General features: G+C 34.1%; 2 protein-coding genes across 4 annotated transcripts; one reads left to right on the top strand and one right to left on the bottom strand.

Moving 5' to 3' along the window:
* Window positions 1-341: 341 nt before the first annotated feature.
* On the top strand, window positions 342-3334 carry LOC108220280 (putative HVA22-like protein g). Its single transcript, XM_017394009.2, has 7 exons — window positions 342-502; window positions 1091-1130; window positions 1201-1299; window positions 1393-1449; window positions 1532-1595; window positions 1705-1914; window positions 2770-3334. The coding sequence occupies exons 2-7, from the start codon at window positions 1099-1101 to the stop codon at window positions 3160-3162; spliced, it is 855 nt and encodes a 284-aa protein (XP_017249498.1). The 5' UTR covers window positions 342-502; window positions 1091-1098; the 3' UTR covers window positions 3163-3334.
* Window positions 3335-4156: 822 nt separating this feature from the next.
* Window positions 4157-10931, bottom strand: LOC108219982 (uncharacterized). Of its 3 annotated transcripts, none has more exons than XM_017393594.2 (13): window positions 10711-10926; window positions 10473-10591; window positions 9814-9928; window positions 9014-9095; window positions 8856-8926; window positions 8642-8683; window positions 7330-7454; window positions 6462-6555; window positions 6048-6135; window positions 5760-5947; window positions 5572-5677; window positions 5288-5374; window positions 4157-4517 (listed from the first exon to the last, which is right to left on the bottom strand). In XM_017393594.2, exons 1-13 carry the CDS (start codon window positions 10824-10826, stop codon window positions 4431-4433), a joined length of 1320 nt encoding a protein of 439 aa, XP_017249083.1. In that variant the 5' UTR covers window positions 10827-10926; the 3' UTR covers window positions 4157-4430. The 3 variants fall into 3 exon arrangements, with proteins under 3 accessions (XP_017249083.1, XP_063950555.1, XP_017249082.1); XM_064094485.1 differs by having other exon boundaries at window positions 4282-4517; window positions 5288-5344; window positions 5760-5971; window positions 10711-10931; XM_017393593.2 differs by having other exon boundaries at window positions 4282-4517; window positions 5760-5971; window positions 10711-10929.
* Window positions 10932-12381: the final 1450 nt, after the last annotated feature.

A 12381-nucleotide genomic window follows, 5' to 3' on the forward strand; every position in this document is an offset into this window, starting at 1 on the left:
TAAGCTTTTGGACCAGAGGACCATGCGACCAAATTATCTCCCTTACGCTTATTATATATAAGTATATAATGTTTGTGAATACATCTGTAAGTTTATTTATTCAATTATGCTCACAAAATATAATACGTCAACAAGCTTTATTATTAATAAAATTGTTCACAAACGCATTTAAAAAATGTTTTGCATCCATACGCATACCCAAATTTTTAAGGCAAAATTTGTTGTCACCTCAAACATATTCTTAAATACAAATTTAACAATACAGTTAAATTACAATTTGAAGTTTCTTACGGTCGATAAAAATGAGAGAGTATATAAATGTAGTAAAAGGCAGTAAACATATCCAACAACACCCAAAATTTGAAAACGACTTCTCTCTCTCTCTCGTTCTCGCTGTCGCCGACATTTCAACGGTTCGCCGGTGTTAACGCCGTCACCGATTGACTCTTCGCCGCTAATTCAACACTTTCATCTCTCCGAGCTTCAATTTTACTTCGCATAGGTATTCACCGGAATTTATAATTGTGATTTTTATTTTGTTTACATATAGTAGTCACTTTATCTTCTTCGATTCTACATATCGATTATATATTTTTCTGATAGATATTTGTATATTTGGCTTGGCCTTTCTGTCTTAGGACTTCCGTAATGGTGTGGTTAATCGAGTTTACGATGATTATATTGCGTGTATGATTCGATTAATCTGTTTTTTTGTGTTTCCCCTAATTTTCAGTTTTCAGGCGTCGATACATAGATGAGCTTTTAATTTTGCTTGCAAAGTGGTTATAATAAAAATTCGTGGACTACGTCTTTAGAAGTAGCTAATAGGGGTTTGGTGGAATTTGTGGTTGTGTACTTGTGTTGATAAGTTTTCAATGCTATCGTGTTTGTGGATAAACCAGTGTCCGGTTATATTGATGTAATTTTATTTGAGCTTGTTTATGTTCTCAATTGAGTTTACTGTAAATTGATATTATCCGTTGTACTTTTATCATCCACGGAGTTTATATGTTTTGCATTTTCTAGACTTGTGACTTCTTAGGTGGTAGAATAATCTGACCTAAGTAATTGTTTGTTTTGTGCGTGCCAGGGACAAAAATGATCGGATCATTCCTTACGAGAGGACTTGTGTATGTTGACGAAACTTCCATTCTTTGATCTTGTATAGTAGTGGATGCTGATTTTCCCTTTATTCTGCAGGATGATACTTGGTTATGCTTATCCTGCTTATGAGTGCTATAAAACAGTGGAGAAAAATAAACCTGATGTTGAACAACTTCGGTTTTGGTGCCAGTATTGGTACGTCTGAAATCGATAAATTAGATATCAGTTCTTTCTATGCTAAACAACTGTTTACTTTGCTTTCTTAGTTTTCCAACATGCTTTTTTCAGGATCTTAGTGGCTATGTTGACAGTTACAGAGAGGGTAGGGGATACTTTTGTTTCATGGTAAGAAACTGAATCTTAATTATGAAGATCTTAATTGGTGTTGTGGCTAATTTGTGCATGCTATACCTTTCTCCTTGTCAAGGGTTCCGATGTACAGTGAAGCTAAGCTGTTCTTTTTTATATACTTGTGGTACCCTAAAACAAAGGTAAGACTCTGCTGGAAGTTGTAATTTTAAAACCTCTTTTGTAGTTTATTTATTTCTTGGCATTCTAATGTATAGATTTTTGGCTTGTTTCCCTTTTCAATTATCTTAGGGAACAACATATGTTTACGACTCCTTTTTTAGACCATACATTGCAAAACACGAAATGGACATTGATCGTAATTTGTTAGAGCTAAAGACCAGGGCCGGAGATTATGCGATCTTGTACTGGCAAAGAGCTGCGAGCTACAGTCAGACGAGAGTTTTCGACATTCTTCAGTACATTGCATCCCAGTCAACACCTAGACCTCGGCCTGCTCAGGCATGCATTTCCCAAAAATATTCCTATATTAATTCTGCCATTTTATGTTCATTTGATCTCCTGTATTCCTCTTACTGCATTTCTCCAGAATTTCTTTTGCCGTCTTTTTTGTGATTTTTGTGAAGTTGTAGAATGACCAGTGGAAAAGCTGGCATCCGTGATGTAGGGTTGACTTGTGTGCACATAAGAAATATCTGTGAAATTGTTTATCTAGTTAATAGTAAAATTAATTCGGTAAAAGGAGGTGCCATACAAATGCTTTAAACAATGAACCAGAAATACATAATAGATATCTATGAAATTGTTATCTCATTAATAAATAAGAATCAATTCCATAAAAGGACATGCCATACAAATCCTTCAAAATTGAACCAGCCTTGAGAGATTATCTGGTTCATTTTTTGAAGCATTTGTATGACATCTACTTTTATGGGGTTATTCTTTGCTATCATTAGGCGAAGTCTGTATGATCTTTTTCTTTAAAGACAAAGCAAAGCCACTGTCAGTTCATTATCTTGGATTTTTGATGGATTGTGAATTGATGATTGAATGCAGAAGCTTAGATTCAGGCACAGTTTGAGGTTTCTTTCTTGTTTGTGTCAAGGTGTCTTCTGGAAGTTGTTTGTTGTTCGAGTAACTATATCAAATAAGGCACAAATGGCACATCATTATATTAACGCTTATCACATGACACATGTTCTGTTGGTTTGATATAATTTCATAAAGTTACATTAACTATCATATCACAATAAAGTTATATATGTAGGACACAATAGCGTAACTGGAGTAATAGCTTGTTTATTGTATTTGTTCATTAATTATGATAATATGTGGTCTTCACACTTCAATGCGCAGACACAACAAGCTTCCAGAGTTCGCCAACCCACGGCCGCGCAGAATCGCCAAGCAGCTGCAACAGCACTAAAGCAGGTTGATGAACCAGCTTCTACTGCTAGTACATCTGGCGAGTCCCAAGTAAAGATGGTTGAAAAGAAAAATCCTTCAGAACTTCCTGCATCATCAGCTCCCCTTGTTACTGCTATAAATGAACAAAAATTAACCGCGACACAATCTATTGATTCATCTTCCAAACCGGCAACCTCAAATGAAGAAGTGCTGGCTAATGATACAGCATCGTCTTCAGCAAAAGAAGATGCAAACCCTCCTCCAGCAGATATAGTCATGGAAGAAAGCATTCGAGTTACACGTGGCAGATTGAGGCGGGCACGTGTCACATCAATCCGTTGACTGATGCTGCATCATGAGGTCACATTGTGAATATAGTAGCTCGCTCACCAAAACTTATTGACTTTTTAAAATTTCTAGGCGTATCCAAGTTGATGGCAATTAATGTACTTGGATTTTTTTTTTCATTTGTATGTTCTTGCCTAAAAGGAAAGCTGCGCCTCTGTTGACTCTATATGATTTGCAATCTGTCATTCACATTTAATTGTGGAGGAAAAATATTGCGAACATATACAAAATATTCTTCACTTTATTGGTAGACACAAATGACACATAAACGGAATTACATTCATTTCTAAATTAATGTGTAGTTATATATTGATCCACTAAAACTTTACTTCTTATATTTTTGAATCTCCGAGATGTAAACAAGTCCGAGTGTTTAAATAAAAGGGTTTGTCTAGTGTGTGTCCAGGGCACATGCTAAGCACCAAATTCTATAATTTTGGTGGATTTTTATTGGTGTGGTTGGTGAATTTGTAGGGAGATCCATCATTATAAAGAGGTAGGAGCCAATCAAAATCCACTAAACTTATAGAATTTGGTGCTTAGTGTTTGCCCACGGAAAAACCGTAAATAAAATGTGATTTTTGCTCAACTAGATTATCTTCTTCCCAATAGGAATTTTGCAGATCACATATGCTCAATGATAATCTGACCACGGGAGTAAAGAAAATATATTCAGTAAACAAGGATATTCTTTGCTGGTGTATTGTGAACTTTAAATCTCAATTTATTGATAAATATTGGATATTTTTAACTAGCAAAATTCATAAAAGCCTCATCACACGTGCAATCTGCAATCATGCATTTTATACATCCCTACTCCCCTCAACCCACAATTTCCATATTTTGTCGATATTCCAATTATTTTATTACACACTACAATAAACAATTCCCTCGCAACTTATACATGATCTCATCTACAGGGTCAGATATTAATTTATTAACAAAGGTAACACATAGTGAAAGTATAGGCATTCCTTTTTCCCCTCCAGAAACAAAGAGAAGTGACATCTATATTAAACTGGTTTACAATGAGTGAAGAATATTTCAGTGAAATTTCTGTAAGAACAAAATAAAGATAACAATTGCTAATGTTACAACACCAGAAAGTATAAAAATGACAAGACTACTCAAAATTGCAGATGACAAGTTGCGTGTATTCAAATTATTCCTCCTGGTGTATGAAATTTTACAGCAGAAAGGCACTTGATTCCGTTGAGCAACACCAAACAAATCAAGAAATTCGACCATATCAGTTCCAATGATCAAGTACTACATATCCTTGTACCCGTCAAAACGTACCCACCAAATGCACTCATCTGCATGTGTGGATGTGTTCTTGATGGCAGAACCTGCATATTTGAAAACCATGAAGTAAAATTTAGTAAGGAAATTATGGAGTTATCAGGATACTAGTACTATTGTAGAACCATAACTTTGCATTGCTAAAGAAGTGCTGGAACAAACACCCTATCTTTCTTGGATATATATACTATATAGTAGTATACTCTGTGATCAATGCCAGCTCTACGAGTACAAAACGGGAAAGGAATCCATGGACCAATACATCATCTTCAGGGCACAGAAAATATAACGATACAGGTCATATAGCCCAGTCCACTTTATATGTATGCACAGGTGAACCAAAAACCAATCTTTCTTTGCTTCCACTTCTCTATAACCAAAAATGTGGGTGACTTAATTGATCACCATTCCCTTGGTAGAGAAAACAGCATATTTTTTCAAGCAATATGGTAGAAATTCAAGCATAAAATCTGTTTGATAACCATTTTATTTACAGTATTTGGTAAAACCACGTATTTGCACTCTTGACCACAATTTCTTTTGCAAACACACACACAGAGACTGGAATGATTGACAGACTTTATATTCAGTAGTCCTTTTCATAAAAAAGAATCTTCTCCATAGTCGCCATTAGCGACCAGAACAGCTGAAGGCTTCGGATGTAATTTAACTGCTTTCATAAGTAATCACCAGTTTTTTTCCTTTATTTTCTCCAAATTCCCATATATCGTGAGTACAGTGTCGGTTCTTAACCACAAAAAAAAAAAAAAAATGATTACCACAACAACATTGCAACAGATAAAATGACATGACAGACCTGATATTCACGAAGCCAGGGTTCTGCTATTTGCAATCCAATTGCCATTTTCCCAAGCTGCAAATTGTGCATGCATGTTACAAGCGGCTGCATTAAGAGATTTCATGAACTGATAAGCATATGTTTCTCATGGGCATATAAACCATACTAAATTAAAATAATTGCAAGGGCCAATATTATACTTGAATTATAAAAAACCTGCACTTTAGGCATCCAACACACACACAATTTATAAAACACACACAAACACACACACACACACACATCTATGTTTTGGCATCAACCTGAAGATATTGGTGGTAAATTGCAAAAGGAGCTGAAAAAGATAGAAGTGGGAGGACTTCTTTGACAATTGTCCAAGCATCCATATCTGGGACGGCCATTATGAGGCTGTAAATTCAAATACATGTTATCATTTTAAGTAAGGCTGTTAATTTGTTGAATGAAAATTTATGACAAATTTGCAATGAACCTTGAAAAACCAGTTTCTCTCCATGATTTAATTGCCACTTCTGGCGCTTTCCCTCCAGCTTTTGCAGCTTTGCAAGCCTTCGAAACTGGAGAAGCAGCTGTTGTCAAAATTTCTGAATTATTGTTCTCAGGTGTTACCATCAGTTCATCCATGTTGACAGAGTTTGGAGGTGGTGATGTCAATTTTTCCTGCACAATGTTTCCCAGCATCTCCTACTCTAAGGGTGAAGAAAATGGAAGGATAAATACTTTGAAATTTGTCAGTATGACATATAGCGGACAGACTCACAGTGTTACAGGAATCTTCAGGTTGGCCAGGTTGAAGTGATATTTCATTTTCACGGGCAGAGAGCTCAGCAAGAGGTGATTGCACAATCCTAAAACAAAGATCTACAGGTTAGTGCCAACCAAATATATGCAAATGCTATATAATGAAAAATATATCATATGCTATACAACCCATCTTCAAAAGGATGACTGGAGGTGCAAAAAGTGGTCCACGGAAAGACATAAAAAGAGTTGACATGTGAGTTTGTGTGGCAACCAAAAAAAAAAAACTTAAAGAGTGAACGTTTATTCTTCAATACGCTTAAAAACAGAATCAAGACGCCCCTTTGAAGATGGGGGGCCTACCACACAATTAAATTTGAAAGAACTTGTGGACAAAAAAAATGTCCAGGTATGAAAGATCTGGAAAGAGTACCTTTTGCAAATTTCATCACTGAAGTTGAACATCCTTACTATATCAATTGGATAGGGATTTACTCCAAGATAGGTATTGCATACGTAACCCATACCTGTCATTAAGGTAATAACATTCATCAATTAAGAGTTTTGACCATTAAAATAGCTCTCCCTACATGTTTTAATTTTATCACCTAAAAGAATCATCCCTCTGTACGGTTAATAATAATAAATTATTAAAATGACTCGTTTGCACTTGCAAAGACATTATATAGACAAAATATAAAAAAGAACAAGATTTGCATCTTCATTATAAAGACTTTAACCAAAAAACACCTAAAAAATACATAATTTACAACTAGATCCACTAATCTATGTGTTATTTTAACAACTAGATATCATAATAATAATAATTAGATACCAAACCCAATAAATCATAACCACGAGTTTAATTAAGCATCACAAATGCTAAGCGCAAAGCCATACCAAAAGACTGGTACATTTATCAACTAATACTCAAAACAGATGCCTTTCTGCAACTGCTCAAACAATTTAAAAGTTTTCAAGAATCTTTAAAATCTTTCAAAAGTTTATAATTTGTTTTTCTCAAATGCATAGGTCTTCACAGGAACCTCCTCTCTATCAACGTATGTGACTAGGCATACATCTTATCCTTCCCAAACCCTGTTTCTGATGGAGACATCCTGGGTATGTTCACCTTGGATTATTACCCCACACCAAGGAGAAAGAAATAATTACAAGCTACTATAGCATATATATGAATTAAAAAAGAGTCGCATCAAATATATTAGAAAATTTTAAACTATAAAACTAAAATTGTAACATATAAAGTCCTATGCCTCTAAACTAGAAATCAATCAGCATACCTCCCATTCGTTCCGCCACAGCACCAGTAAGAAGACCGCCAATCATGTCAACCACAAGGACATCAGAGTGTGCTGTGATATTGGCCATAGAGAGAAGAAGAGATAAACTGTCCACTCGCAAATATCTGTGTGGATCAGAGAATGGTTGATGGATGGATATTAATAAAAAAGGACCGAGGAGCAGAAGATTTTATTACCATGTCAATGTCACCTAGCCAACAGTACATGATATGATATATTATAATTCTACAAGCTAAGAGGAAACCAAAGGCCTAACAAATGCATAAAAGCAATTCATTACTTATTTAGCAAGCAAAAACAATGTTCTAGGAATTTATTAGCAAAACATTCAGCTTAAAAAACACTTATAACATATTTTATAAAAAAAAGGAGTTTTAAAGCTTTTTTCAAATTCTAAAATAAAATAGATGCCGTCTTGGTCATCTCTGAGAGAGTAGTTGAATTCTACTGTAAACAGTTTTTATATTCAATAAAAGCTGAGTTTGATTTTTATACATTGTGTTCTTATTTTGAAGTTGATTGTATCCACTACATTTAACCCCCCTTCTATAGTGGTTTAGGCCTAACAACTTTCACTGGTCATGACTCTCTCAATATAAGTCCAAGTCAAATAATCAAATATGTGATCAGATTCGTATGTGCAAGTTATATCCAACTATATAAATTTCAGCATTTTATAATGAACGAATAATATCTGAAAAAATGAATCAGAAAAATTACAACCTTGACTCTGTTTTTCTCATAAACCAGATATCAAGATTACCCACAAAATTTTTGGAGATTACGATAATTCATATAAGCAACATCACCATATCAATCTAATGACAAAATACGAACCACAAAATATTCCGAGGATTTTTCAAAAGGCTTCTGTGGATCCTCCAAATCCCTAAATGTCATCAGAATATTAGAGCATAGGTAATATCTACATAGATTCATGAAAAAATTCCACAACATTTGGTGATTCGAATTTTGTTACGAGCACCATCAGTATACTTATCATCTCTCCTCCCCTAGCTTCTAATAATTTTATCTATATAGTTGTGGGGAACAGATCATAACTAAAGGGGATCCTGCATGAGTAACTTTTGGGGGGTAGAAATTAGAACAAAACATTACCTTGAGCAACCTTACCTACTTACATATTGTTAATATACTCTATTTAATACAATTTACAATAGAGGAAGGGATCTAGGAATAACTCACAAAAAATCCAGAATCAATAACTATCTACAGTGCAAAAATGAATAAACACGAATAATATATCAAGTCAAAAATGATAATAATTTACCCGATTCTGGTTGGATATTTCTTGAAGTACGTCTCACATATGCTGGGAGAAAGAAAAAGAAATAAATTATATCAAATGGCAAGAATAAGCTTAATACGTCAAAAAGGAATTGGCTGTGGGTCCTTCAGGTCACTGCTAGAAGAAAGACACAGTTTTACATGAGCCCAACACTCAAACCACCCTGAGACACGTATCTAAGAGAACTTAAAATTACCTGCGTGCAAAAGGACGCCGCAAAAGTACTCTTGGTGCATATTTCTTCTGCTTTTTTAGCCTATATTTTTCCTGCATGGAGATAGTAAGACAGCATTTAGCATTCTGTGCAAGATCACATGGTGTTTAAATTTTTATATTTATGGAAATAGATCTTACCTGTGAAAATGATGTCTTCTTATCAAATGTTGCACTATTAGCAATAAGAGCTTCAACAATTTCATCACCAGTTACACCCTCCCTGCATCAGAGAATCAGAACAACAATCAGTATGTAACTGATGCATATTAAGGTTCAAAAAATTCACTTCATCGTATGTTGCTCAAGTAATATTATGTGTACACATAGAGTTGAGTATTTTTTAAGATAATAAAAAGTCTTAGGCTAATAGAACGAAAGCATATTAGAAATTTCATAAAATAAGCTTCTCAAAAGTCTAAGAGCCCTTTCCTGAAAAAAATTTCCAAGAGCCCTATTGTCTAGGCTTAAAAGCTATAAAATGTGTGTTTGTGTAATAAGCTAAAAAGTGAGAAGTTGATTATACAACTTAACGCCAAAACTTGGCATGAGGTACTTTTTTGAACAACTGACTTTATGTTAATTACAAATAATATCTATATCTCACAAAACTTTTTTGAACAAACTATTTACTTCTAAAATTTTATCTCACAAAACTTAATGTCATCAATCACATGTTAAACTTCTATATTTTATATTTATTTTTACAAATTTTTTAATTGCATATTTTTATATTTTTAATAACTCATTAGCCACATGTAACAAAAAATATACCAACTTAAAATTTTCAACAGTCACTTCTCACTTTAAATAACTATAAGTCATGACAAAGAGCTTTTTTATCTGTATCAATAGATTAGCCTCTTCCTCATCAAGGCACCAATAAACAAATATATATGTGAACTAATTGCATATAATGTGATATTTAACAGAAATTGTACCTTCGCATCGCTTCTATCTCATCCCCGGTAAGACTCTGAGCTGTATTATTATCAACTAGTGCACGGTTGTCTTTAGGCTCATCTATTTTGCAACCCTTTTCCTCTTGATTTGACACTGAAATTCAACAAAAAAAAATATATATACAGTCAACATTAAAGATAAAAAATATTCACTCAATCTCACAGAAAGTCTACATAATGAAGAACGATACAACTTTTACAATAAATTAAATAAAGCAGATACATATAGTGATGGGCAAGTGAGAAAACAAATATTGCTCCCCCTGCTAAGTGTATTGCCTTTAGAGAGCTCCGTAGTAATTTCTCTGTGCAATGCAGATATTATTTGTAATTAACATAATCAAATTTCATTTTACAATCAAACCAAACTGCTTTCTATTACCCTGCCATAGAGTAAATAGACAATCTTCTGCAATAACACTAAAATTGGAACTGTTAAAAAGTATAACTAAGAAGTTATAAACTTAAGCAAACCAATAAAAATGAACACCCTAAGCAAATACGAAACTATAGTATAACACATCCAATTTTTAAATTAAGTTTAAATGAATCACATCACAATTCACAATCTGCACCACCACATAACCATCACAAAACCGACAAAAACTTCCAAATCGAATAAGTAGCACGACACGGACCTTCTACAACAGGGGATAAAAAAGGTCCCTTATCTCCGGTTTCGAGTTGAAACAGCGAGCCAAAGTGACAACCAATCAACGGCTGGAGTGAACAGCTCTTATTCCCAATTTTCAGTGTTCTGTTAATTCCAAAATCATCAATTACAAACAAAAATTAAAAAAATAAATTATAATAACAGTAAAGTACTAAACATGAAGTTGATATAGACATGAGTATATGTAAAATGAAGAGATTTACGAGCCAGGGGTGAGGCGAGCGAAGAGCAAACGATCACCATCGTTGATATCAAGCAGCACATTACAGCCTTCCCATGTGATTTTAGGGTTTTGATTTGAGTTCAATTCAATTGACATTGTTTTCACTTTCTGTGTTTTCAATTCAAGATTTCAATTATAAACCCTCCACTTAGGGTTTTACTGGAAATATGCGGTCAATAAATTATTGGCATCACTAAAAACGCCAAAGAAAAGTTTAAAATTCACTACGGAAATCTTTTATCTTTTATCTTTTATATATATCTTTTATATATATAATAGACCAAGATGCCACATTTTAATCTCCTGTAATTTTACCAATTTACCCATATCTTTTTTCATAATCTTCACATATTGATTACGTGTCTCTTTACTTTTCCCTCCTATCTTACCTCGTCGTTCCTCAGCTTTGTGTCTTTGCCACTTCCTTCCCAGCTACTTTAGCTCTCTGTAACGCACAGATCATACTAAAGTGTGTTGTCACCCCAAGGCCGACGCTGAAGCACGCCGGCAGGCTGCCTGATTCTCAGCGTCGCGGCAGAGGTATGTCATCCTACTTTTCTTGGTGAAACATCATTACCATATTTAAGGTTATTTTTTGGTCTGTTTGGTTTTGACATCTAGCAATATAACACATTCTTGCTTTCTACGACTTCACATAATTCATTAATTCATTTTCCGAACGGGGATCGATGATGATTGTGATAGGATCGTTGTCTTCTTATTTGTATGGTTTAACCACTCGCAGTTACATGTTGAATCAGTAATCCTAGAATCTATTGATTTCTTCTCGTATTTGATCTCTTATATGTTTTAATTGAAACCTGCAGAAAAGAACAATTAGATATAGCCATCCAAGCTTAAGCGGTCTCAGCAATGGGATTTTTGACATTTTCGAGAACTGAAGTTATTGTAATTGACACTTCTGTTAAGAATTGTAAGTTTGAGAAGCTGTTGTTTAAAGCTTGGTGATGGTAAATGAGTAGTGAATCAAAATTGTGATTTCAGATGCTTACAATGCTTCGGAGAAGCATGGATTCACCAGTGAAATCAGATACTATAGTTTTTGTGCTGAATTTGATGGTTGTGAGATCTATATTTATGCAGGTAGTCATTTTTTGTTTTGGTGTTAGTTTAATTTTAAATATTAGGAGATTATGAATGGCTTCTCGAATTGTGTTGGAGTAAATTGGATCCATTTTAGAGTTAGAATTTCGGTACTCACAAACACTTAACATAAGTATAATATTCACAATGATCTATATGAGGTAACTTACTGTTATTTCACATGTTTCTTTATGAATCAATCTTATTAATCATTTTTGTGTTTATGTACTCCAGAAATGATGACATGACTAGCACTTTATTGCACTAAGGAGCCCAAGTTTTATTATAATTTTGAAAGCCCGAATTCTATTATAATGTGACTGCTTAAGGATTTGTTATCTGAAGCAAAGAGGGCAATAGTTCCCTGTGTTGTCATAGACAGAATTGTTACGAGGCACCAACTATCACTTGTTTCTTCTTTTGTTGTATAAGTATATCATTGCCTGGTTACAATGAAATATGGAAAGTATTCCAATTTCACAAAAAAGGAAGCTTGCAGTATATCATGATTTGTGTAATTTTGTCAGAATATTACATATTTTCATGC

This window comes from Daucus carota, chromosome 5 (assembly GCF_001625215.2).
Source record: "Daucus carota subsp. sativus chromosome 5, DH1 v3.0, whole genome shotgun sequence".
NCBI lineage: Eukaryota > Viridiplantae > Streptophyta > Magnoliopsida > Apiales > Apiaceae > Daucus > Daucus carota.

Excerpts from the sequence above, each read along its gene's own strand:
- LOC108220280 (XM_017394009.2), top strand. The coding sequence starts at position 1,099 with ATGATCGGATCATTCCTTACGAGAGGACTTGT. Across the intron at positions 1,131-1,200 it reads TTCCTTACGAGAGGACTTGT|GATGATACTTGGTTATGCTT; the intron begins GTATGTTGACGA and ends TTTATTCTGCAG. Across the intron at positions 1,450-1,531 it reads GGGGATACTTTTGTTTCATG|GGTTCCGATGTACAGTGAAG; the intron begins GTAAGAAACTGA and ends CTCCTTGTCAAG.
- LOC108219982 (XM_017393593.2), bottom strand. The coding sequence starts at position 10,826 with ATGTCAATTGAATTGAACTCAAATCAAAACCCTAAAATCACATGGGAA. Across the intron at positions 5,972-6,047 it reads CTGAAGATTCCTGTAACACT|GAGATGCTGGGAAACATTGT; the intron begins GTGAGTCTGTCC and ends CCCTTAGAGTAG. Across the intron at positions 5,678-5,759 it reads AGAGAAACTGGTTTTTCAAG|CCTCATAATGGCCGTCCCAG; the intron begins GTTCATTGCAAA and ends TTGAATTTACAG.